Below are 27,423 nucleotides of genomic sequence, written 5' to 3'. Positions count from 1 at the left end.
GAATTTTTATAATAGCAGTATTATATGGTTAATAACCATATAACCATATTAACCGTGGTTAGTAGCAGAGGAGAATAAATCCTGTGGTATTCTCTACCCCGCTGTCCCCGCACGCAACATACACATTTTTGTAGGGTTTTTTTTGTGTTTTGTTTTTCACTCAAGCTGTGGAGAAGGTTGAGAAGAGAAAAGCTACAACTCCTGTGAATTCTGTTGCCAGTTCTTTCATTCCGTATCTCACAGATGAATGTGGAGTACAGGGGTTATATCTGTTGTACTTGGTACAACAAGCTCCTGTGAAGCATGAAGGGAACGGGGAGTGTATTTTCATCAGTAGTGGCTCCAGAGATTTTTTTTCAGGGGAGGAACTGATGCACAGTGATTGGGTTGGGGAGGGGGTTCTTGCTGGCATGCTGCCTGAGGCACTGCCCTTTTTTAAATGCTGATTTTGCATGTAAAATATGCCAACTTTTACCTAGGTTACTAAATTCAGTAAAGACGTGTTTCCAGGATGGACACAGTAAGTACTGATTGGCCGATTTCCTCTACCCAGTCTAAAAGTTTCTTTTAATTATATAGGCAAATTATTTTAGCCAGTATGTAAAATTGACTTAACATTGGAAAAAGCATCCCTTAAATTATTAGAAATCGTATGTTAGAAAATGAGATGTGTCTAGTGGATTGAATTGTAATGTCTAAATGCCTTTTAAAAATATTTTTGTTTTCAATTAATATCATAATTTGGCAACTTTTAATACCTCCCAACTATTAATTTTTCTTTTCTTCCAGGGGCCACATTATCTTAGTTCCAGAATTTAGCCTTCCTCTGGAATACTACTTAATCCCCTTCCTTATCATAGTGGGCATCTGTCTCATCTTGATAGTCATTTTCATGGTAGGTAAAATAATTTTAAATACTTTTTTAAAAATGGTATGAATGGCTCTAAAACACACTGTATTGAGTGAGAGAAGGCTTCCGTAAAAGAGTACGTATTGTATGAGTCCATTTATATGACCGGTTCTGGAAAAGGCAAAGATAATCTGGGTAGAAAAAAAGATCAAAACAGTGATTGCTTCTGGGGGGCTAGAGAGGGATGGGGAATTTACTCAGAAGGGTATAAGGGAATTTCCTGGGGAGTGAGAGTCACATTCTGTATCTTGAGAGACGTTTGGGTTGCGCAATGTCCGAATCACCAAATTCATACTTAAATTTTGTGCATTTCATTGTATGTAAATTTTACATAAAAAGAAAAAAAGAACTAATTAAAAAATGCTAAACTCTAATAAGTAATGAGTTTATATGCTGAAGTATTTGAGGGGAAGTATACTGACATCTGCAGCTTACTTTGAAATGCATTGTAAAAAATAAAGAGAAAAAGATATATTGATGGGTAGATAGTGGGATTCTCTTAGGGTTTATAGAAGAGGTTTCTAGAGGCTACGTGGTGTGTGATACCAAAACAAATTGAATGCAGAAGCAGATATAAGAATCCCTCTGTATTCTATTAAGATAGATATTAAAAGAGATTTACAAAGATATAAAACAATCCCATTATTGTCTCTAACCTTTTTATTTTTCATAAAGAGTATTTATATTAACATCCGTGAGTTTATTATTGTATTGAATTCATAGATTAAAGATTAAACACTGTCTTTGAAATATTCAGTCTTCCTATGATGTTGTGGCCTTCCTTTTAATTTATTTTGGTCTTTCATATACATCAGTTTAATAATTTTTTTCTGTAAACATTTTGCATGTATTTTGTTAGACCTTTCTGGAATTTCATTTTCTAATTGGTTATTACTAGGGTATAAGAACACTGTTGATTTTTTAAAATAAACTTTTAATTTTGGAATAATGTTAAGATTTATAGAAAAATTGCAAAGAAGAGAGTTCCAGTACATTCCTTACCTAGTTGCCCACATTGTTAACATTTTACTTTACCATGATTCATTTGTCGAAACTAAGAAACTGACAGTGGTAACATTACTATTACTAAATTCCAGACTGGATAGGTTTTACGTTTTTCCATTAATGTTTTCTTTCTGTTCCAGGACCCAGTCCAGGTTACCACATTGTTTTAAATTATCATGTATTCCCAGTCTCCTCTGATTTCTGAACAGTTTCTTAATCTCCTTGTTTTTCATGACCTTGACAGCCTTGAAGAGTCTTGGCCAGGTATCCTGTAGAATGTCCCTTAATCTGATATTTTTCTTATGATTAGACTGGGTTGGTTATAGGTTTTTAAAAAGAGTATCAGCAAAGTCAAGTGCCCTTCTCACCCTAACGTGCCAGGGGGGTACATGATATTTGCATGACATCACCGATGATGATAACCTTCATCCCTTGGTTTAGGTAATGTTTGCCAGGTTTTTCCACTATAAAGTTAATAATTATTCTTCCTTTGGAAGTGAGGCACTAAGTATAGCCTGTCCTAAAAGTGGGGAGGGGCAGGAATTAAGCTCCACTTCCTAGAAGTAGGGAAGTATCTACATTTATTATTTAGAATTCTTTTGTAAGGAAGATTTGTCTCTTCTTGGCATTTATTTGTTCAGTCATTTATTTATATTAGTTTGTACTCTGTATATTTATTTTATACTTTGGATAATAATCCAATACTACATTATTTTTGTTGTTTAAATTGTTTGAGCTTTGGCGATTCGGAGCTCTGCAGGCTGGGTCTTGGGTCCCTTTGATTCAACCCATCCTTTTGTTTTGTAGGTACTTCTTTAGTGTTTGGTACTTTAAGAAACTCCAGGCTCATTGTTTATTTTTCTGCCCCAGCCCTGGAATCAGATATTTCTCCAAAGAGCTGTGCTTTTTTAAATTGAAGAGTAGTATTTAGAGAGACCAATATTTGGACACTGGACATTATTGATTTTCATATATTAATCTTATCTCTGCACACTTACTGAATTCTCCTATTCTGGTAATTTGAATTTGTTGATTCTCCTGGGTTTTCAGTGTAGAAGCAAGGATGGAAAGTTAGAACAAAAAACAAACAAAAAGTACCCTTGGCAAATTAGAAGTAAATACCCTTAAGCCAATAAAGATTAATGACTAAAAACTTAAAATGAACATCATTAAATAGTGAATTATTAGAAGCCTTCCCATGAAAGTCTGGAACAAAAAACAAAGGATGCCTGTTGTACCTCCTGTTTAACGTTGTGCTATATTTTCTGGTAAAACAAAAAAAATGGTATAAGAATTAGAAATAAACTAAATTTTTATTTGCCTTTTTTCTTTAAAATAATGAACGGGTGCTGCATTATATGTCTTTTTTTCTATCCGTTGTAATAATCATTGTTTTTTCTTTTACTCTATTGTACGTTAGGTTACATGAATTTGTTTTGTAAATTCTAAAAATCCTTGTATTTTGGGTATAAACTCTGTTTGATTATGATATATAAATTTTGTCTTTGCATTTTGGGTTATTCAAATTTCTCTAATATGATCTGCCAGTTTTACACTTGGACATAGGTGCAAAAATCCTAAATAAAATATTAGCAATCTGAATGTCCAGGTAAGGGGAAAATTTTAGTTTTATGGGGCTAGAATAATCTTGACATCAAAACTAGACAATCCCTTGAGCACTGTTGGTAGGAATGTTAAATGTAGCAGTTACTATAGAAAACAGTACAGCAACTCTTCAAAAAAGTTAAACATGGGCTTCCCTGGTGGCGCAGTGGTTGAGAATCCGCCTGCCGATGCAGGAGACACGGGTTCGTGCCCTGGTCCGGGAGGATCCCACATGCCGCGGAGCAACTAGGCCCGTGAGCCATGGCCGCTGGGCCTGCGCGTCCGGAGCCTGTGCTCCGCAACGGGAGAGGCCACAACAGTGAGAGGCCCGCATACCGAAAAAAAAAAAAAAAAAAAAAAAAAAAAAAAGTTAAACATAAGTTTATCATATGATCTGACAGTTCCACTTCTGGGTATATACCCAAAAGAATTGAAAGCAGGGAGTCAACTATTTGTATGTTTATGTTCATAACAGCATTATTTTCAATAAGCCAAAGGTAGAAGCAACCCAATTGTTCATTGATGAATGAGTAGATAAACGAAATGTGGCATATACATGCAGTGGAATATTATTCAGCCTTAAAAAGGAAGGGAGGGCTTCCCTGGTGGCGCAGTGGTTGAGAATCCGCCTGCCGATGCAGGAGACACGGGTTCGTGCCCTGGTCCCGGAAGATCCCACATGCCGCAGAGCAACTAAGCCCGTGAGCCATGGCCGCTAGGCCTGTGCGTCCGGAGCCTGTGCTCCACAACGGGAGAGGCCACAACAGTGAGAGGCCCGCATACTGCAAAAAAAAAAAAAAAAAAAAAAAGGAAGGGAATTCTGACAGATGCTACAACATGGGTGAATCTTGAAGACATTATGCTAACTGAAATAAACCAGTCACAAAAGGACAAATACTGTATGAGTCTATTTATATGTGGTACCTAGAGTCATCTGATTGAGACAGAAAGTAGAATGGTGGTTGCCAGGGGCTGTGGAGAGGGGAGAATGGGGAATTACGGTTTAATGCATACAGAGTTTCAGTTTGGGGACATGGAAAGAGTTTGGTGGATGGATGATGGTGATGGTAGCACAATGACGTGAATGTACTTACTGCCACACACCTGTGTACTTAAAAATGGTTAAGATAGTAAATTTTATGTTACGTATATTTTGCCACAGTTTAAAATAATTAGACAAGATAAAGCTAGCCCCATAAAAAAATTACAGCTTTCTTTTTTTTTTTTTTTTTTTTTTTTTTTGTGGTATGCGGGCCTCTCACTGTTGTGGCCTCTCCCGTTGCGGAGCACAGGCTCCGGACGCGCAGGCTCAGCGGCCATGGCTCACGGGCCCAGCCGCTCCGCGGCATGTGGGATCTTCCCGGACCGGGGCACGAACCCGTATCCCCTGCATCGGCAGGCGGATTCTCAACCACTGCGCCACCAGGGAAGCCCTACAGCTTTCTTTTATTTTCTATTGAAAATAGTTTTTTAAAAAATAAAATTGGGATTATCATTTACTTGAATTTTTTGTGAAGGTTGCCTGTAAAATCATCTAGATCTGATCATTTTCATAATGACTTGGACGTATAAATGCTTGTCTACTTCATCATACTAAATTATATTTCTAGGAAATTGTCTATTTTGTCTGTTTTCAAGTATTGTATAAAGTGATTTATAATATTTATATACTCAGTAACAATTTAAAGAGAATTCCTACTATATGTGGGATGAGTTCTATTTATTCATATCCATCCATGCCTTGCACAATGTTGTCAGAAGTTTATCATGAGGAACCAAGATGGTGGAGTAAAAGGACGTGTTCGCCCTCTTGCGAGAACACCAGAAATCACAACTAGCTGCTGTACCATCATTGACAGGAAGACACTGGAACTCACCAAAAAAGATACCCCACATCCAAAGACAAAGGAGAAGCCACAATACAATGGTAGAAGGGGTGCAATCACAGTAAAATCAAATCTCATAACTGCTGGGTGGGTGACTCACAGACTGCAGAACACTTATACCACAGAAGTCCACCCACTGGAGGGAAGGTTCTGAGCCCCACATCAGGCTTCCCAACCTGGGGGTCTGGCAACGGGAGGAGGAATTCCTAGAGAATCAGACTTTGAAGCCTAGTGGGATTTGATTGCAGGACTTCAACAGGACTGGGGGAAACAGAGAATCCACTCTTGGAGGGAACACACAAAGTAGTGAGCATATCGGGTCCCAGGGGAAGGAGCAATGACCACAGGAGAGACTGAACCAGACCTACCTGCTGTGTTGGAGGGTCTCCTGCAGAGGCGGGCAGTGGCTGTGGCTCACCGTGGGGACAAGGACACTGGCAGTAGAAGTTCTGGGAAGTACCCCTTGGTTTGAGCCCTCCCAGAATCTGCCATTAGCCCCACCAAAGAGCCTGGGTAGACTCCAGTGCTGGGTTGCCTCAGGCCAAACAACCAACATGGAGGAAACCCAGCCCCCCCCATCAGCAGTCAAGTGGATTAAAGTTTTACTGAGCTCTGCCCACCAGAGCAACAGTCAGCTCTACCCACCACCAGTCCCTCCCAACAGGAAACTTGCACAAGCCTCTTAGATAGCCTCATCCACCAGAGGGCAGACAGCAGAAGCAAGAAGAACTACAATCCTGCAGCCTGTGAAACAAAAACCACATTCACAGAAAGATAGACAAGATGAAAAGGCAGAGGGCTATATACCAGATGAAGGAACAAGATAAAACCCCAGAAAAACAACTAAATGAAGTGGAGATAGGAAAACGTCCAGAAAAACAATTCAGAATAATGATAGTGAAGATGATCCAGGACCTCGGAAAGAGAATGGAGGCAAAGATTGAGAAGATGCAAGAAATGTTTCACAAAGAACTAGAAGAATTAAAGAACAAACAAACAGATGAACAATACAATAACTGAAATAAAAACTATACTAGAAGGAATCAATAGCAGAATAACTGAGGCAGAAGAACAGATAAGTGACCTGGAAGACAGAATGGTGGAATTCACTGCTGCAGAACAGACTAAATAAAAAATAATGAAAAGAAATGAAGATGGTCTAAGAGACCTCTGGGACAACATTAAACGCAACAACATTCTCATTATAGAGGTCCCAGAAGGAGGAGAGAGAGAGAACGGACCAGAGAAAATATTTGAAGAGATGATAGTTGAAAACTTCGCTAACATGGGAGAGGAAATAGCCAACCAAGTTCAGGAAGGGCAGAGAGTCCCATACAGGATAAACCCAAGGAGAAACATGCCGAGACACATAGTAATCAAATTAGCAGAAAGTAAAGACAGAGAAAAATTATTGACAGCAGCAAGGGAAAAACGAAAAATAACATACAAGGGAACTCTCATAAGGTTAACCGCTGATTTCTCAGCAGAAACTACAAGGGACTGGCATGATATACTTAAAGTGATGAAAGGGAAGAACCTACAACCAAGATTACTCTACCCAGCAAGGATCTCATTCAGATTCAATGGAGAAATCAAAAACTTTACAGACAAGTAAAAGCTAAGATAATTCAGCACAACCAAACCAGCTCTACAACAAATGCTAAAGGAACTTCTCTAAGTGGGAAACACAAGAGAAGAAAAGAACCTACAAAAACAAACCCAAAAGAAAATGGTCATCGGAACATACATATCAATAATTACCTTAAACGTGAATGCATTAAATGCTCCAACCAAAAGACACAGGTTTGCTGAATGGATACAAAAACAGGACCCATATATATTGCTGTCTACAAGAGACCCACTTCAGACTTAGGGACACATACATACTGAAAATGAGGGGATGGAAAAATATATTCCATGCAAATGGAAATGAAAAGAAAGCTGAAGTAGCAATACTCATATTAGATAAAATAGACTTGAAAATAAAGAATGTTATAAGAGACAAGGAAGGACACTACATAATGATCAAGGGATCAGTCCTAGAAGCAGATATAACAATTATAAATATATATGCACCCAACATGGACCTCAATACGTAAGGCAACTGCTAACAGCTCTGAAAGAGGAAATCGACAGTAACACAGTAATAGTGGGGGACTTTAACACCTCACTTACACCAACGGACAGATCATCCAAAATGAAAATAAATAAGGAAACAGAAGCATTAAATGACACAACAGACCAGATAGATTTAATTGATATTTATAGGACATTCCATCCAAAAACAGCTGATTACACTTTCTTCTCAACTGCGCATGGAACATTCTCCAGGATAGACCACATCTTGGGTCACAAATGAAGCCTCAGTAAATTTAAGAAAGTTGAAATCATATCAAGCATCTTTTCTGGCCACAACGCTATGAGATTAGAAATGAATTACAGGGAGAAAAAACATAAAAAAACACAAGCACATGGAGGCTAAACAATACGTTACTAAATAACCAAGAGATCACTGAGGAAATTAAAGAGGAAATCAAAAAATACCTAGGGGCAAATGACAATGAAAACATGACAATCCGAAACCTATGGGATGCAGCAAAAGCAGTTCTAAGAGGGAAGTTTACAGCTATACAAGCCTACCTCAAGAAACAAGAAAAGTCTCAAATAATCTAACCTTACACCTAAAGGAACTAGAGAAAGAAGAACAAACAAAACCCAAAGTTAGCAGAAGGAAAGAATTCATAAAGATCAGAGCAGAAATAAATGAAATAGAAACAAAGAAAACAATAGCAAAGACCAGTAAAACTAAAAGCTGGTTCTTTGAGAAGATAAACAAAATTAATAAACCATTAGCCAGACTCATCAAGAAAAAGAAGGAGAGGACTCATATCAATAAAATCAGAAATGAAAAAGGAGAAGTAACAACAGACACTGCAGAAATACAAAGCATCCTAAGAGACTACTACAAACAACTCTATGCCAATAAAATGGACAACCTGGAAGAAATGGACAAATTCTTAGAAAGGTATAACATCTTCCAAGACTGAACCAGGAAGAAATAGAAAATATGAACAGACGAATCACAAGTAATGAAATTGAAACTGTGATTAAAAATATTCCAGCAAACAAAAATCCAGGACCAGATGGCTTCACAGGTGAATCCTATCCATCATTTAGGGAAGCGCTAACCCCCATCCTTCTCAAACTCTTCCAAAAAATTGCAGAGGAGTGAACACTCCCAAACTCATTCTATGAGGCCACCATCACCCTGATACCAAAACCAGAAAAAGATACTACAAAAAAAGAAAACTACAGACCAATATCACTGATGAATATAGATGCAAAAATGCTCAACTAAATACTAGCAAATATTATCCAACAACACATTAAAAGGATCATACACCATGATCAAGTGGGATTTATCTCAGGGATGGAAGGATTCTTCAATATACGCAAATCAATCAATGTGATATACCATATTAACAAATTGAAGAATAAAAACCATATGATCATCTCAATAGATGCAGAAAAAACCTTTGACAAAATTCAACACCCATTTATGATAAAAACTCTCCAGAAAGTGAACATAGATGGAGCCTACCTCAACATAATAAAGGCCATGTACGACAAACCCACAGCAAACATCATTCTCAGTGGTGAAAAACGGAAAGCATTTCCTCTAATCAGGAACAAGACAAGGATGTCCACTCTCACCAGTATTATTCAGCATAGTTTTGGAAGTCCTAGCCACGGCAATCAGAGAAGAAAAAGAAATAAAAGGAATCCAAATTGGAAAAGAAGAAGTAAAACTGTCACTGTTTGCAGATGACATGATACTATACAAAAAGAATCCTAAAGATGCCACCAGAAAACTACTAGAACTAATCAGTGAATGTGGTAAAGTTGCAGGATACAAAATTAATGCACAGAAATATCTTGCATTCCTATACACTAATGATGAAAAATCTGAAAGAGAAATTAAGAAAACACTCCCATTTACCATTGCAACAAAAAGAATAAAATACCTAGGAATAAACCTACCTAAGGAGACAAAAGACCTGTGTTGCAGAAGAGTATAAGACAATGATGAAAGAAATTAAAGATGATACCAACAGATGGAGAGATATACCATGTTCTTGGATTGGAAGAATCAATATTGTGAAAATGACTATACTACCCAAAGCAATCTACAGATTCAATGCAGTCTCTATCAAATTACCAATTACAGAACTAGAACAAAAAATCTTAAAATTTGTTTGGAGACACAAAAGACCCCGAATAGCCAAAGCAGTGTTGAGGGAAAAAAATGGAGCTGGAGGAATCAGGCTCCCTGACTTCAGACTATACTACAAAGCTACAGTAATCAAGACAATATGGTACTGGCACAAAAACAGAAACATAGATCAATGGAACAGGATAGAAAGCCCAGAGATAAACCCACACACCTATGGTCAACTAATCTATGACAGAGGAGGCAAGGATATACAATGGAGAAAAGACAGTCTCTTCAATAAGTGCTGCTGGGAAAACTGGACAGCTACATGTAAAAGAATGAAATTAGAACACCCCCTCAGACCATACACAAAAATAAACTCAAAATGGGTTCAAGACCTAAATGTAAGACCAGACACTCTAAAACTCTTAGAGGAAAACATAGGAAAAACACTCTTTGACATAAATCACAGCAAGATCTTTTTTGATCCACCTCCTAGAGTAATAGAAATAAAAACAAAGATAAACAAATGGGACCTAATGAAACTTCAAAGCTTTTGCACAGCAAAGGAAACCATAAACAAGACGAAAAGACAACCCTCAGAATGGGAGAAAATATTTGCAAACGAATCAACAGACAAAGGATTAATCTCCAAAATACATAAACAGCGCATGCAGCTCAATATTAAAGAAACAAACAACCCAATCCAAAAATGGGCAGAAGAGCTAAGTAGAAATTTCTCCAGAGAAGACATACAGTTGGCCAAGAAGCACATGAAAAGCTCAACATCACTAATAGAGAAATGCAAATCAAAACTACAGTGAGGTATCACCTCACACCAGTTAGAATGGGCATCATCAGAAAATCTACAAACAACAAATGCTGGAGAGGGTGTGGAGAAAAGGGAACCCTCTTGCACTGTTGCTGGGAATGTAAATTGATACAGCCACTATGGAGAACAGTATGGAGTTTTCTTTAAAAACTGAAAATAGAATTACCATATGATCCAGCAGTCCCACTACTGGGCATATACCCAGAGAACACATGCACCCCAATGTTCATTGCAGCTCTATTTACAATAGCCAGGTCATGGAAGCAACCTAAATGTCCATCGACAGATGAATGGATAAAGAAGATGTGGTACATACATACAATGGAATATTACTCAGCCATAAAAAGGAATGAAATTGAGTCATTTGTTGAGACATGGATGGATCTAGAGACTGTCATACAGAGTGAAGTATGTCTAGAGACTGTCATGCAGAGTGAAGTAAGTCAGAAAGAGAAAAACAAATATTGTATATTAATGCATGTATGTGGAACCTAGAAAAATGGTACAGATGAACCGGTTTGCAGGGCAGAGGTTGAGCCACAGATGTAGAGAACAAATGTATGGACATCAAGGGGGGAAAGCTATGGTGGGGTGGGGATGGTGGTGTGATGCATTGGGCAATTGGAATTGAAATGTATACACTGATGTGTATAAAATTGATGACTAATAAGAACCTGCTGTATAAAATTCAAAAAAAAAGTTTGTCTTTAAGAGAAGTGGACTTTGAGTTTTCTTTTATTTTTCTTTCATTCGACAAATATTTATTCTGCCCCTCTGAACCTCGGCACTGCTCTAGGGTGTGACGTTTCCTCAGTGAACAAAATACGTAAAAATCTCTGATGTCAAGTATTTTACATTCCAGTGGGACTTATATCCTAATGTATTTACTCTCCTCTTTAATCTGTCTCATGAATTTCTGCTCTTGGCAGTGTTGTTTTCTTTTGTCTACTTGTTTTGGATACATTGCTTTTCTTTTCCTAGCTTGATCAGCTAAATACTTACTCATTTTTCTTTATAGTATATGCCTTTAGGTTATAAATTTCTCTTTAACAATCACTTTAGCTGTATGTAACTCATTACTTTTGATAAGGAATGTTTTTATTTTAATTTGGTTTAAATTGAGAAAAATTTTTTCACTCTTATGTAGGATATTTCTTTACCACTTTTGATGTATCCATCCATGTGAATGGGAAACTCAGTTACTAATACTCCTAGCCCTTCCCTACTCTTCTACTCATTTGGTCTTAGGAGAGATGAAGTACCTTATCTGTGGGGTACATTTGGGAAGAATAAATACGGGCATGCTTGGCTCAGCTTCATCTTTCTCTTGAGGTGAACCTGTCTTCAGCTCCTCCAGGACTGGTTCTGCAGTTCTAGGGGAGGGTGAGGGAAAGGCCTACTCCATTCCTGATGGTCTTTGTCTGTGGCGAGCATTGCCCTCTGAGGAAGGCGCCATTAAGACCCTCATAAGCCTCGGGGCCCGATTGTACTCTCCTCGGTATATGCATCCTGGACTTTATGGTATGAACGTAAAAAAGGAGATGGCCTTTGGCCAGATCGCTCCAGGGACCTGCTCAGTTACTGGGAGTCCCTGGTTGTTCCCTAAAGCTAGGAAAAGCAACCCTGGAGGGGAAATTGGTGCCTTTGAGGGAGAAGCCGAGAAGCCAATTAACCAGCTGATGCCGATAAGGCGTGACTAAGCCGAGAAGCCAGTCAACCAGCTGATGCCGATAAGGCGTGACTAAGCCGAGCAGCCAATCAGCGAGCTGATGCCGATAAGGCGTGACTAAGCAAATTCCCTGCTTTAGGGGTATATATACGGCTACGCTTTGTTGTTAAGCTTGCCTTGCAACCGTCAGTTGTCTGTACCCTTCTGATCCCGTACCTTGGAGCGTTCCGTTCCCTACCCCCTCTCGTCGATGGTTGCTGCACTTTGAGGACCCGCCGCGGCTGGCGGCAAGTGGCGCCCGAGCAGGGACCGGACGAGAGGGACATCTGAATCTCGGTAGGTGAATCCCCGGAGTTAGGAGTGAAAGTGTGGCCACATAGGAAAGTTGATAGTAACTCGGGGCAATAGTCAGAAGTAAAAAAATATGGGACAAAAAGTATCCAAGGAGCGACCCGAGATCACTGATCAAGAGAAGGAGTTGTCCACCAGTGCTTTCCAGGCTTTCACAGCTGGAAATTATGATGTCTGTCTGCAACATCTTGCCTGCCTACAAGATATAAACAAAGACGATTATAAAATAATTTTGAATACGGCAGTAGCTGAGTTTTTCAAAAGTAACCAGATAACAACAGATAGTTTAAGACAGACACTTAACCAATTGAAGAATCAGGTGCACTCGGCTGTTGAAGAAATGGATGGACTAGATGATGTTGAAAACAGTATGTTGTATTACAATCAAGCAGTCATCCTGTATCATGTCCGACAGTATACAGAAGCCATATCCGTTGGTGAAAAACTTTATCAGTTCATGGAACCTTTTGAAGAAAAATTTGCCCAAGCAGTGTTTTTTGTTCGTAGACCTGTAATATATTAACCTACCAAACTGAGAAAGCTTTACATCATATTGCTGTTCTAGAAAAAATGATTTCACAGGGCAACAATAACAAAAATGGAAAGAATGAGACTGGTAATTACAGCAACAAAGATGGGTCTAATCATAAAGCTGAAAGTGGGGCTCTAATAGAAGCTGCAAAGTCAAAGATACTATTTTTGTGTTGAAGTATATGTAGGAGGACAAGGGACTTTACTGGCCGGCCATAGTTTAAAGGTAGTTAAAGCTGTTACAAGTTTGAAGTTTCCCTCCTTTGTTCCTTCTGATTTTCCCCAATCTGATTTTGAATTCTCAAATCTGGTGCACCTTAAATTATGATAATGGTACTATTTTAATTTCTTCAGTTTCTGTTACTAATAATAGTTTGGTTTTTTATAAGCATTGGGATTTGGGGAAGTTTGCATTGTCTTATTCTTATCAACCGGTTATTACTGGTGTTACACCCTCATATGCCTTGCTAATAGGAGATTTACAGATTGAGTTTACTTCTGGTTCCTTAGGATATAATATAACTTGTCAGAATTGTATATTTGGTACTTGCATTCTGCCTATGAAAGGAACTTTTTCTGTTATGATGTTAAAACAACCTTCCTATGTAATGCTGCCTGTAAATATTTCTGAACCATGGTATCATAGTACTAGCATGCAAGCTTGGCTAGAATTATCTGAAGCTTTAAAAAGACCTAAACGATTCATTGGAATATTAATATGTAGCAGCCTTAGCCGCTTTAACAGCCATAGCTGCTACCGCCGGTTTAGCATTAAGTAAAACTATATAACAAGCACATTATGTTAATCAGTTGTCTAAAAATACCAGTATTGCATTAGTATTACAAAGTCATATTGATACTCAACTAAAAACTGAGGTTGATGAGTTAAAAAATGCTCTCATAGGTTTAGGAGACCAAATTATGGCTTTAAAATTGAAAATGCGTTTGATTTGCCATGCTAAATATACTTGGATTTGTGTGACTCAACACGCTTATAATGAAACTGACTGGGATTGGAACAAAGTAAAAATGCACTTTTTAAGTGTATGGACTGATGGACACATTAGTTTGGACATACAAAAACTTAATGCGGAAATAACAAGCAATTCAAGAAGGTCATCTACAAGAAGACGGGCCCCAACAATTAATTCAAGGACTCTTGGATCAGCTTCAGTGGTTAAACCCAATGCATTGGTTTCAAAATGGACTCACAGGATTGATTACCGTGGGGTCATGTGTATTGTTGATGTTAATTGCATTACCTTGTTTATTACGCTTTATTGTTGGGCGTCTCGCTGCTCTTCGTCAGGAGGTGTATGGGTTGAAATTGCATTATCAAGCTTTAAAAAATAAAAGGGGGGGAAATGTGGCGAGCATTGCCCTCTGAGGAAGGCGCCATTAAGACCCTCATAAGCCTCGGGGCCCGATTGTACTATCCTTGGTATGCATCCTGGACTTTATGGTGTGAACGTAAAAAAGGAGAGGGCCTTTGGCCAAATCACTCCAGGGACCTGCTCAGTTACTGGGAGTCCCTGGTTGTTCCCTAAAGCTAGGAAAAGCAACCCTGGCGGGGAAATTGGTGCCTTTGAGGGAGAAGCCGAGAAGCCAATCAACCAGCTGATGCCGATAAGGCGTGATTAAGCGGAGAAGCCAATCAACCAGCTGATGCCGATAAGGCGTGACTAAGCAAATTCCCTGCTTTAGGGGTATATATACGGCTACGCTTTGTTGTTAAGCTTGCCTTGCAACCGTCAGTTGCTTGTGTCCTTCTGATCCCATACCTTGGTGCGTTCCGTTCCCTACCCCCTCTCGTCGATCGTTGTTGCCCTTTGAGGACCCGCCGCGGCTGGCGGCATTTGTCTATATCTGGGTGGGTAAGGCAGTCTAATTCAGTGGTTAAGAAGAAGGTTCTATTTCTTTCTTCACCAAGTGAGGTGCTCCACCTGCTTCCATCTGCCAGTTCATGATCTTATTTTCAAGTTATTTAGAATCCAGGTGGTGAAGAGACATGGTAATTGTGGTTAAATTTTGTAAACATTCCCCACCATATGTGTGAAAAGAATTGTGGGGTCCAAAGTTTTATATATGTTCATTAGTTTGAGCTTGGGAATTTGTCTTGTCCAGTCTTCTTTTCGTTCTTTCTTTTTTATTATTTTAAAGAGAGTTTTATTGAGATATAATTCACATAATATAAAACTGACCCATTTAAATGATATAGTTCAGTGGTTTTTAGTATATTCACAGAACTGTTCAGTCATTGCAATTGTCCGTGGTTTTTTGCACTCTGTTTTCTAAAGCAGTGCTATTCAATAGGATGATGTTGTGAGCCACATTTACTGTAATTTAAAGTTTTCTGGTAGCCAAATTAAAAAAGGTAAAAGGAAATATTTCAGTGAGATGAACTTAAATACTGTATTTATTTAACTTAATCTAAAATGTATTTCAACATTCAGTTAATATAATTATAAAATATGTTTTACTTTCTTTTTGTACTAAGTCTTTGCAAACTGGTGTGTATTTTATACTTTTACAGCAAATCTCAGTTGAGACCAGCCGCATTTCAAGTGCTCAGTAGCTACATATATATAATGGCTACCATATTGGGCATCATAGGTCTGTGGTCTTTACTTTTTTTTTTTTTTTTGGTCTGTTTGATCTAGAAATTACTGAACTTGTGAATTTGTGTTTTTCTCCCATAATTTTGTCATTTTTTAGGTGAAGTATCCTTTCTATCATTGTGATAACTATTTCCTAATGATGATTTTTGTCTTATATCCTGTTTTACTTTATATGCCAACTTTTACTTAGTATTGTCATGATATAATTTTATCTATCCCTGTATTTTTTACCTTTACTTTTATCTTAATGTGTCATTAAGTTTTAATCTTGTGTCTTGTGAATGGTTGGAATTTTTTCTTTATCCAATATGATATATACTCTTAAAAAAAAAAAAAACTGGTGAATTTACCCCATTTGCATTTTTGTGATTTGGACTAATTTCTATTGTTTACTTTTTATTCTATTTTTTTTTCTACTATACAGATTTGGATTACTCAACTTTTTTTCTCTCTCCCTTTCTCCCTTTTTCCTACTAGTTTGAAAGCTTATATTGTTTTTTTTCTAGTGGTAACTATCAAATTTTTAAAAAACATCTACTGTTTAATAAACTGCAATTTAAATTATAGAGTTTGCTAAGTTTTGACATACATATGTATACCTGAGAAACCACCACCGCAATTAAGATAATAAAATATCAGATCAGCTCGAAAAGTTTCCTCATACTCTGTGATAATCACTCCCTTTCACCTCTTCCATATTTTTCCTTCATGTCTCCCCCCACACCATTGCTGGGCAACCACAGATCTGGTTTTGGTCACTGTAGATTAGTGTGCATTTTCTACCACTTTATATACAGGGAATCATAAATTACATACTCTTTTGTGTCTGCCTTCTTTCTCTCAGAATAATTATTTTGATATTCATATATGTTATTGAATATATTGATAGTCATTACTTTTTGTTGCCAAGTTGTGTTCCATCGTATGACTATGCCACAGTTTTGTTTATCCACGTACCCGCTGATGAACGTTTGGGTTGTGTCTCGTTTTTGGCCATTACCAATAAAGCTGACGTAGACTTTTTTGTACATTTGTATATAAGTTGTTACATGGATATACACTTTCATTTCTATTCACTAGATATAAGTAAGAGTGGGATGATTAGGTCATTTGGTAAATATGTGTTTAAATTTATAAGAAACCACCTAACTATTTTCCAAAGTGGTTGTACCATTTTACAGTCCTTTCAGTAGTGTATCAGAGTGCCAGTTCTTCTACTTTCCTGCCAACACTTGGTATAGTCAGTCTTTTTCATTTTAATCATTTTAATAGGTATATAGTGGTATTTGTGATTTGAATTTTCATTTTCCTCTTGACTAATTATGTTGAACATCTCTTCAAGTGCTTATTTGCCATCTGTATGTCTTCAGTAGCAAAGTGTATATTCAGATATTCTGCCCATTTTTTTCTCTTGGGTTGCTTGTTTTCTTATTATTGAATTTTGAATTCGTTATGTGTTCTGGATAGAAATCCCTTATAAGATATGCAATTTGCAGATATTTTCTGCCAGTCTGTGAACTGTCTTTTGTCTTTAAACAGTATCTTCTGGGGACAGAAGTCCTTAACATTGATGTAGTCAAATTTGTCAAAATTTTCTTTTATGGACTTTGTTTTTGGCATTTGGTTCTGGTCCCATGGACTTCCTTTTTATTCTTGCAAGGATAGCAATTTATACTTCAAAATATTTTGTATATTTATCTGATATTTCTGAATATTTATAGTACAGGTGTTCTGTATTAGTTCTGTCCTTTTTGCTGCTAGAACCACTGAAAGTGCAGTTTAATGCATGTTATGTTTGCAAATTTTATTAGTTTGTAACTTACAGAAATTCCATACCCCCCCCCCCATTTTTGATCCAGTGGAGTCTTTGTAACCTGGAATCTACCATTTATATTTTTGCCAACAAATAGTTATATGTTATTTATAACGTTTTTGTCAGAGTAAATTAAAGATAATTTAGGTCATTGAATAAAAATTCAAAGGATAATTTCTGGGCTAACTAATCACTAATGATAACTAATCATGGATATTTTAATTAATAGTCTCATGACTGGGTTTAAATGAATTGATTTGTAGCAGCTATCTAGAAACATAAAAGACATTTGTTATTTTAATGGTCATTTTCTATTTGCATGTTTAATATCTGACTCCCTTTTTTTTCTCTTTTATTTTTAGATCACAAAATTTGTCCAGGATAGACATAGAGCTAGAAGAAACAGACTTCGTAAAGATCAACTTAAGAAACTCCCTATACATAAATTCAAAAAAGGTAAGTGAATATTTTTATTTTCTAAGTAAAAACCCTCAGTTTATTTAATAATACATGGTGATTATACTCTAATGCAACCTTCTGAGTCCTTGCCGTACCCTGTGCCTGACACTCAGTTAATAATGAATGAGCGAATGTGGAAGGTGGTCTTTTGCTGTGGTTTATCCTGGTGAAGGCAAGAAGGGGGTACATGGTCTTCAGAGAATTTAAAAACAATAATGAAACTGACCAAAATGCTTTTTATTATCCCCATGTGCCAGAAGTTCTAAACATCAGTAGGTAAAATACTTCCCTCCACCAGGGTGGTCTGCTTCTACGGGTCTGCCTCCCACTCTCTCTCCCGCCCTACACCACCACTGTATTAACATTGCAGTAACTAAACACATAGTCTATAGTGTTGTGTTAACTAAACACAGTAGACAGCTATTATGTGTCAATATATTGTAAATGTATCATCTCATTTAATTTTCATATTTCTGTGAAATGGGTACTATCATGGGCATAATGGATGAGGAAACAGAGGGTCAGAAAGGCAAAAAATTTAATGTCTCACAGCCAGCAGCACTAACAGAGCTGGGGAGGGGCATGGGTCTAATACTCTAGGCAATGTAGGTGAGAGATGGGAGAATTGCTGTAATAATGTCTTTGTGAAGGCAAGAAGGCATGGGATCTGGTGTACAAATAGGTGGATTGGCCTTAGATAGGAGCATGGAGAGTTGAGCTAAGGGAAAGTCGAATATGTGGGTGCAGAATCCTGGTAGTGTTTATGGTGGTCAGGCTGCGGAAATATTCTTTACTTCCATTGTTCTCAGTGAAGTAGGAAACGCAATCATCAACTGAAAGCTGAGGATGGGGGAGGAGATTTTGGAGGTTTAAGAACAGAAAGGTATAAAATGTTATTCTGGGAGGGTGGAGGGGCAGATGGACCAGGGAAATAGAAAACACTGCCTGGGAGCCTGAACCTCCCTTTCAGGTTCAGAGTTAAGAACCAATCAGCATAACTGTGTGTTTTTCTCTAGCCATGTTCATCTGTATGGAGTGGTGTTCATCCTTACCATACCCCTTCACATTTTAAAAAAACGTGAAGTATAACATGTATACAGGAAAGTATATAAGACATTTTTCTGGAACCATCCAGTTCAAGAAACAGAACATAACTAGCGTCGCAGAAACTACTGTGTCCCCTTCTAGATTGTAATCCGTTCCTCCTCACTGGAAGTAATCACTGTGCTGCCTTATGACAGTCATTTCATTGCCTTTGTCTTAAGTTTTGTCACCTATGTATGGATTCCAAAACAATATGATTTAATTTTTCCTATTTTTGAATTGCGTTTTTGGTCTTACCTCTTTTTTTATTAACAATTTTCTTGGTGAAATTAACCCACTTTATTACATGTATATGTAGTTCATTCACTTTTGTTTCTTTGTATAAATATATTATTTATCCATTTTACTATTAATAGACATTTGGGTCTTTTGTTTTGTTTTTTATTTATTTTTTATTGAAGTATAGTTGGTATTCAGTGTTCTGTTTTGTTTCCCCAGTTTGGGGCCATTACAGACCATGCTTTTAAGAACATTCTTGTACCTATATCCTGGTGTATATGAGCATGAATTTCTTTAGAGTATATACTTAGAAGTAGATTAGCTGGCTTAGGATATATGTGTCTTCAGTTTTATTGGATAATACCAAGTTTTCTTCAAAGTGATGATGGTACCAGTTTATATTCCCATCAATAGTGTATAGGAGTTCCTGTTGTCCCACATATGTACCAATATTTTGTACTGACAGCCCTTTAAATTTTAGCCAATCCAGTGGGTTTATAAAGAGAGCTCATAGTGGTTTTAATTTACATTTCCCTCCTCGCCAGTAAGGTTAAGTGCCTGTTTATATTTTTATTTACTAGTTAGATTTTCACTTCTGTGAAGCACCTTTCATGTCGTTTTCCTGTTGGGCTATCCTCCCCTGCTTTTTACATGTAGGAGGAATTCTTCAGATGTTCTCACAACCCCACCCTGGAGTTGTGGTGTGTGGCAAATCAGTTCTTCACTGATTTTTTTGTGTCTTAACTGTCTTCTAGTTTGTCGCTTATGTTTTCACAGGAGTAAAGTTCTTTTTTAATACATTTATTTATTTGTTTATTTATTTTTGGCTGCATTGGGTCTATGTTGCTGCGCGCGGGCTTTCTCTAGTTGCGGCGAGCGGGGGCTACTCTTCGTTGGTGTGTGCGGGCTTCTGGTTGTGGTGGCTTCTCTTGTTGCGGAGCACGGGCTCTAGGTGCACGGGCTTCAGTAGTTGTGGCATGTGGGCTCAGTAGCTGTGGCTCGCTGGGTCTAGAGTGCAGGCTCAGGAGTTGTGGTGCACGGGCTTAGTTGCCCTGCGGCACGTGAGATCTTCCCGGACCAGGGATCGAACCCGTGTCCCCTGCATTGGCAGACAGATTCTTAACCACTGCACGACCAGGGACGTCCCCTAAAGTTCTTTTATGGTAGTGTTTTTGCATGTTTTAAAAGAACTTCTGGGCTTCCCTGGTGGCGCAGTGGTTGAGAGCCCGCCTGCCAATGCAGGGGACACGGGTTCGAGCCCTGGTCTGGGAAGATCCCACATGCCGCGGAGCGGCTGGGCCCATGAGCCATGGCCACTGAGCCAGCGCATCCGGAGCCTGTGCTCCGCAACGGGAGAGGCCACAGCAGTGAGAGGCCTGCGTACTGCAAAAAAAAAAATAAATAAATAAAAGAACTTCTTCCATACTCTAAGGTCACATAGATATTATATTATCTTCTGAAAGCTTTATAGTTTTGCCTTTCATATTTGGGTATTTAGTCTACCTAAATTGCTTATGTAAACTGGGGGCCCAATTTAAGTTATTTCCAATTTGATATTTTGTTTAAGGATATCCAGTTGTCCCAGAGCTAAGTATTAAAAATACACTGTTCACAGTGTTGTTCACCTCTGACACAGTCAGGTGTCCGTGTGTGTGAGTTTGTTTCTGGACTTCCGTTGGTCTTATTGCTTGTCCTTATACCAATAGCACACTGTCTCAGTTACTATAGGTTTATGGTAAGTCTTGATATCTGATCGAGTTAGTCCTCTCACCTTGCTCTTCTTTAACAATTTTTAGTTATTTTTGACACTTTGGATTTCCATGTAAATTTAAAATCAGCTTGTCAAGGCCACCTACCTCTAAACATATACATACAACTGTTGTACTTGTTGTAGTAAAGTAGACATAACATAAAAGCGCCCCTACTGTAGCCATTTTTAAGTGTAAAGTTCAGGGACATTAACTACATTCATCTTGTGCAGTCATCGGCACCATCCACCTCCAGAACTTCTCCACCCTCCCAAACGGAAACTCTGCACCCAGTAAACAATAACTCTCCATTTTCCCCTCCCACCAGCCCCTGGCAACTATCATTCGGCTTTCTATCTCTATGAATTTGACTTTTATAGGTACGTCATATAAGTAAAATAGTAAGTGATTGGCTTATTTCACTTAGCATAGTGTCCTCAAGGCTTATCCATGTTGTAGTATGTGTCAGGATTTCTTTCCTTAAGGCTGAGTAATATTCATAACGTTCTGTGTATACACCACATACTGTTTATACGTTCATGTGTTGCTAGATACCTGGGTGCTATTGTGAATAATGCTGCTATAAACATAGAGGTACAAATATCTGTCTGAGTCTCTGCTTTCAGTTCTTTTGGGTATATATGCAGAAGTGGAATTGCTGGATTAAATGGTAATTCTCTGTTTAATTTTTTGAGGAACACCATCCCATTTTCCATAGTGGCTGCATCCTTTTACATTCCCACCAGCACTGCACAAGAGTTCCAGTTTTTCTACATCCTTGCCAACGCTGTCATTTTCCGGGTTTATTTTGATACTGGTCCTCCCCTAACGGATGTGACGCGGTATCTCCTTGCGGTTTTGCTGTGAATCTCCCCAATGATTAGTGATGTTAAAAGCATGTCTTCATGTGCTCATTGTCCGTTGGTGTATCTTCTTCAAGTCCTTGCTTGTATTCATCTTTAACATTTTGGGAAATAATTTCAAACTTAGAAAAACTTCGCTTCAAAGTCAAAAGACTTTTTGTTCTGAGAAAGAGTCTGTTAAGAGGACGAAAAAACTTTGCATGAATTGTCCAAAAACACCCATAAACCCTTTACCCAGATTTACCTATTACTTACTATGTTAGCTTCCGTAGGGTTGCTATAACAAAGGACCACAAACTAGGTGGCTTAAAACAATAGAAATTTATTTTCTCATATTTCTAGAAGCTAGAATTCCAAACTCAAGGTGTTGGCAGGGTTGTTTTGTTCCTGATCTAGGGAAGGAGTCTTCCTTGCCTCTCGCTTGTTTCTGGTGGTTGCTGGCAATCCTTGGCTCTCCTTGACTTGTGGCAGCGTAACTCCAGTCTCTGCCTCCATCTTCACGCGGCTTTTTTCCCTGGGTGTGTATGTGTGTCTAAATTTCCATTTCTTATAAGAGCACCCAAATCCATTGTAACCTCATCTTAACTTGATTACATCTGGAAGGAACCTATATCCAAATAAGATACATTCACAGGTTCCAAGTGGACATGAGTTTTTGGAGGCAACCTATTGCTTTATCATTTTTGCTCTCCTTCTTTACGTATGTATGTATGTATATAAAATTTTTCATCTAAATTGAGAGTAAGTTATATGCATCATGATCCTTTATGTCTAAATATTTTCATGAGTATTTCTTAAGAATAAGGAGATTCTTTTGTGGTACTGCATTTAAGTCACCAACTTCAGGAAATTTGTTGATGGACTATTTTAATCTAATTCATTCCTTTTGCTAGTTTTGTCATTTGTTCCAATAGGTTCCTTTATAATAGTTTTTCTTCCAGTTTAATATCCAATCTAGTATCACTTATTGCATGTAGTTATCATATTTCTTTGGGTTTCTTTAATCTAGGCTTGTTAACTTCAGCCTTTGTCTTTTGTTTTTCTTTCTTTCTTTTTTTTTTTTTTTTTGTGGTATGCGGGGCTCCGGACGCACAGGCTCAGCGGCCACGGCTCACGGGCCCAGCCGCTCCGCGGCACGTGGGATCCTCCCAGACCGGGGCACGAACCCGCGTCCCCTGCGTCGGCAGGCGGACTCACAACCACTGCGCCACCAGGGAAGCCCAGAAGTTTTTAATTTTAATGAAGTCCCTCCTATCGGCTTTTTTCTTTCATGGTTCATTCTTCTGGTGTTGTACCTAAAAACTCACTGTCAAATTCAAGGTCACCTAGATTTTCTGTTATCTTCTAGAAGTTTTAGAGTTTTGCTTTTTCCATTTAGGTCTATGATCCATTTTGAGTTAATTTTGGGGAATGGTGTAACATCTATGTCCAGATTCTTTTTTTTCATTTCTTTTTATTCTGCTAAAGTATGTATATAACATAAAATTTTTCATTTTAACCATCTTAAGGGTACAATTCAGTGGTATTACATGCACAATGGTTTTGCAGTTTTGCACTATTTCTACAACTTTTTCATCATTCTGGAAACTCTGTACCTCTGAAACAATTACTTCCTATTCCCACCTCCCAGCAGTCTCTGATAACTTCTAGTCTACTTTCTGGCACTACAGATTTGCCTATTCTAGATATTTCTTATTTCTTGTAAGTGGAAGCATACAATATTTGTCCTTTTGTGTCTAGTTTATATCATTTAGCATAATGTTTTCAAGGATTACCCATGTTGTAGCATGTATCAGAACTTCATTGCTTTTTATGACTGAATAATATGCCATTGTATGAATTTACCACATTTTGTACGTTCATTTATCTGCTGATGGACACGTGAGTTACTTCCACCTTTTGGCCATTGTGAATAACACTGAAAATTGGTGTAAAAGTATATTTGAGTTCCTGCATTCAGTTTTTGAGTAAGTACCTAAGAGAGGTATTGCTGGATCATATGGCAATTCTGTGTTTAACTTTTTGAGAAACTGCCATACTGTTCCACAGTGTATTCTTAATTATGACACCAAGAGCATGAGCAAAAAAAGAATAGAGAATTTGGACTTCATCATAATTCAAAGGTTTTGTGCTTCAAAAAACATTGACAATGATGTGGAAGAATAAGAACGCTTGTGCATTGTTGCTGGGAATGTAAAACAGTGTAGTGGCTGTGAACAGTGGAAAACAGTATGGAGGTTCCTTAAAAAACTAAAAATAGAACTACCATACGACCCAGCAATCCCACTACTGGGCATATACCCTGAGAAAACCATAATTCAAAAAGAGTCATGTATCAAAATGTTTATTGCAGCTCTATTTACGACAGCCAGGACAGGGAAGCAACCTAAGTGTCCATCAGCAGATGAATGGATAAAGAAGATGTAGCACATATATACAGTGGAATATTACTCAGCCATAAAAAGAAACTAAATTGAGTTGTTTGTAGTGAGGTGGATGGACCTACAGTCTGTCATACAGAGTGTGAAGTAAGTCAGAAAGAGGAAAAATACCGTATCCTAACACATATATATGGAATCTAAAAAAAACCCAAAAAACATGGTACTGATGAACCTAGTTGCAGGGCAGGAATAAAGAGATAGACATAGAAAATGGACCTGACATGGGGTGGTGGGGGAAAGCTGGGGCAAAGTGAGAGTAGCATGGACATATATACACTACTGAATGTAAAATAGTTGGCTGGTGGGAAGCAGCAGCATAGCACAGGGAGATTGGCTTGGTGCTTTCTGATGACCTAGAGGGGTGGGATAGGGAGGATGGGAGGGAGGCTCAAGAGGGAGGGGATATGGGGACATGTGTATGCATATGGATGATTCGCTTTGTTGTGCAACAGAAACTAACACAGTATTGCAAAGCAATTATACTCCAATAAAGATCTGTTTAAAAAAAAAAAAAAAAAGACATTGCCATAAAATAGATAATAAGAACCTACTGTATAAAAAAAAAAAAAATCAACCTAGAGGGGTGGGATAGGGAGGGTGGGAGGGAGGGTGACACAAGAGGGAAGAGTTATGGGAACATATGTATATGTATAACTGATTCACTTTGTTGTAAAGGAGAAACTAACACACTATTGTAAAAGAGTTATACTCAAATAAAGATGTTAAAAAAAATAAATCAAATCAAAAAAAAAAAATAGGGCTTCCCTGGTGGCGTAGTGGTTGAGAATCCGCCTGCCGATGCAGGGAACACGGGTTCGTGCCCCGGTCCGGGAGGTTCCCACGTGCCGCGGAGCGGCTGGACCCGTGAGCCATGGCCGCTGAGCCTGCGCATCCGGAGCCTGTGCTCCACAGTGGGAGAGGCCACAACAGTGAGAGGCCTGCGTATAGCAAAAAAAAAAAAAAAAATATATATATATATATATATATATATATGGCCAATTCCAAGCTCATGAAGATTTACCCCTATGTTTTCTTTTAAGAGTTTTATGGTTTTAGCCCATACTAGGTCTTTGATCAGTTTTGAGTTAATTTTTATATATAGTATGAGGTAGGGCTCCAACTTTATTCTTTTGCATGTGGAAATGCAATTGTCCGAGTACCATTTGTTGAAATGACTATTCTTTCTTCATTGAATGGTCTTTTACCCTTGTCAGAAATATTGGCCATAGATGAATGGGTTTATTTGTAGACTCTCAAATCTATTCCATTGATCTCTATGTCTGTCCTTATGCCAGTACCACACTGTTTTGATTACTCTGGATTTGCACTACATTTTGAAATTGGGAAGTATGAGTTTTCCAATTTTGTTGTTTATTTTCCAAGATTGTTTTGGCTATTTAGGATCCCTTGCGAATTCCATCTGAATTTGAGGTTTGAGTTTTCCATTTCTGCAAAAAAGGCTGTAGGAATTTTGACAGGGATTGTATTGGACTTGTAGATTGCTTAGGGTAGGACTGAAATTTTAACAATATTACATCTTCCAATCCGTGAAAATGGGATGTCTTTCTATTTATTTAGGTCTCCTTTAGTGTCTTCCATCAGTCTTACAGTTTTCAGTACACAAGTCTTACCTCCTTTGTTATTAGATTTTTTTCCTACGTATTTTATTCTTTTAGATGCTATTGCAAATGGAATTAATTTCTTAATTTTCTTTTTGGGTTGTATATTGCTGGTGTATAGAAACCCAACTGATATGTTGACTTTGTAACCTGCAACTTAGCTGAATTTATTAGCTCTAGTAGGTTTCTTGTGGATTCATTGGGATTTTCTATACATAGGATCATGTCATCTGTGAATATACATAGTTTTACTTCTTCCTTTCCAATTTTGGATTCCTTTTATTTCCTTTCATTGTGAATTGCTCTGGGTAGAACCTCCAGTACAGTGTTGAATAGCAGTGGTGAAATCATGCACCCTTATCTTGTTCCAGATCTTAGGAGGAAAAGCTTTCAGTTTTTCACCATTGAGTATGATGTTAGTTGTATGATTTTCAAAACTGCCATTTATCCAATGAAAAAATGGGCAGAAGACCTAAATAGACATTTCTCCAAAGAAGGTATAACAGGTGACCAACAAGTACATGAAAAGATGCTCAACATCGCTGATTATTAGAGAAATGCAAATCAAAACCACAATGAGTTATCACTTCACACCAGTCAAAATGGCTATCATCAAAAAGTCTACAAATAGTAAATGCTGGCAGGGGAGAAAAAGGAACCCTCCTACACTGTTGGTGGGAAGATAAATTGGTACAACCACTATGGAAAACAGTATGGAGATTCCTTAAAAAACTAAAAATAGGGCTTCCCTGGTGGCGCAGTGGTCGAGAATCCGCCTGCCGATGCAGGGGACGCGGGTTCGTGCCCCGGTCCGGGAAGATCCCACATACTGCGGAGCGGCTGGGCCCGTGAGCCGTGGCCGCTGAGCCTGTGCATCCGGAGCCTGTGCTCCGCAACCGGAGAGGCCACAACAGTGAGAGGCCCGCGTACCACAAAAAAAAAAAAAAAAAAACAAAACTAAAAATAGAGCTACCGTATGATCCAGCAATCCCACTCCTGGGCATATATCTAGAAAAGACGAAGACTCTAATTCAAAAAGGTACATGTACCTCAGTGTTCATAGCAGCACTATTTACAATAACCAAGATATGGAAGTAAGTGTCCTTCAGCAGATGAATGGATAAAGAAGATATGGTGTATGTATGCAATGGAATATTACTCAGCCATGAAAAAACAATGAACTATTGCCATTTGCAGCAACATGGATGGACCTAGAGAATATCATACTAAGTGAAGTAAGGCAGAGAAAGACAAATATATGATATCACTTATGTGGAATCTAAAAAATAATATAAATGAATCTATATACAAAACAGAGTCACAGACATAAAAAGCATATTTATGGTTACCAAAGGGAGAGGAGGGAGGGAATTAGGAGTATGGGATTATCGGATACAAACTACTGTATGTAAAATAGATAAGCAACAAGGATTTACTGTATAACATAGGAAACTATATTCAGTATCAGAAAAATGAAAAAATGCCATTTATCACAATGATAGAGTTCTCTTTTTTTTTAAAAAAGGTGAATTTTAAA

General features: G+C 38.0%; 1 protein-coding gene across 4 annotated transcripts in view; it reads left to right on the top strand.

Annotated features, from left to right (window-relative positions):
• Window positions 1-27,423, top strand: part of RNF13 (ring finger protein 13) — a 161,916-nt gene that overhangs the window by 112,937 nt on the left and 21,556 nt on the right. For all 4 annotated transcript variants that reach the window (XM_059064203.2, XM_067033594.1, XM_067033595.1 and 1 more), the window contains exons 7-8: window positions 790-895; window positions 17,796-17,889. In XM_059064203.2, the coding sequence (XP_058920186.1) occupies window positions 790-895; window positions 17,796-17,889 (200 nt within the window). The remainder of the gene's footprint in view (window positions 1-789; window positions 896-17,795; window positions 17,890-27,423) is intronic.

The sequence above is a fragment of the Kogia breviceps genome, chromosome 5, assembly GCF_026419965.1.
Source record: "Kogia breviceps isolate mKogBre1 chromosome 5, mKogBre1 haplotype 1, whole genome shotgun sequence".
NCBI classification, from domain to species: Eukaryota; Metazoa; Chordata; class Mammalia; order Artiodactyla; family Physeteridae; genus Kogia; species Kogia breviceps.
This window is presented reverse-complemented; position numbering and strand designations above follow the sequence as displayed.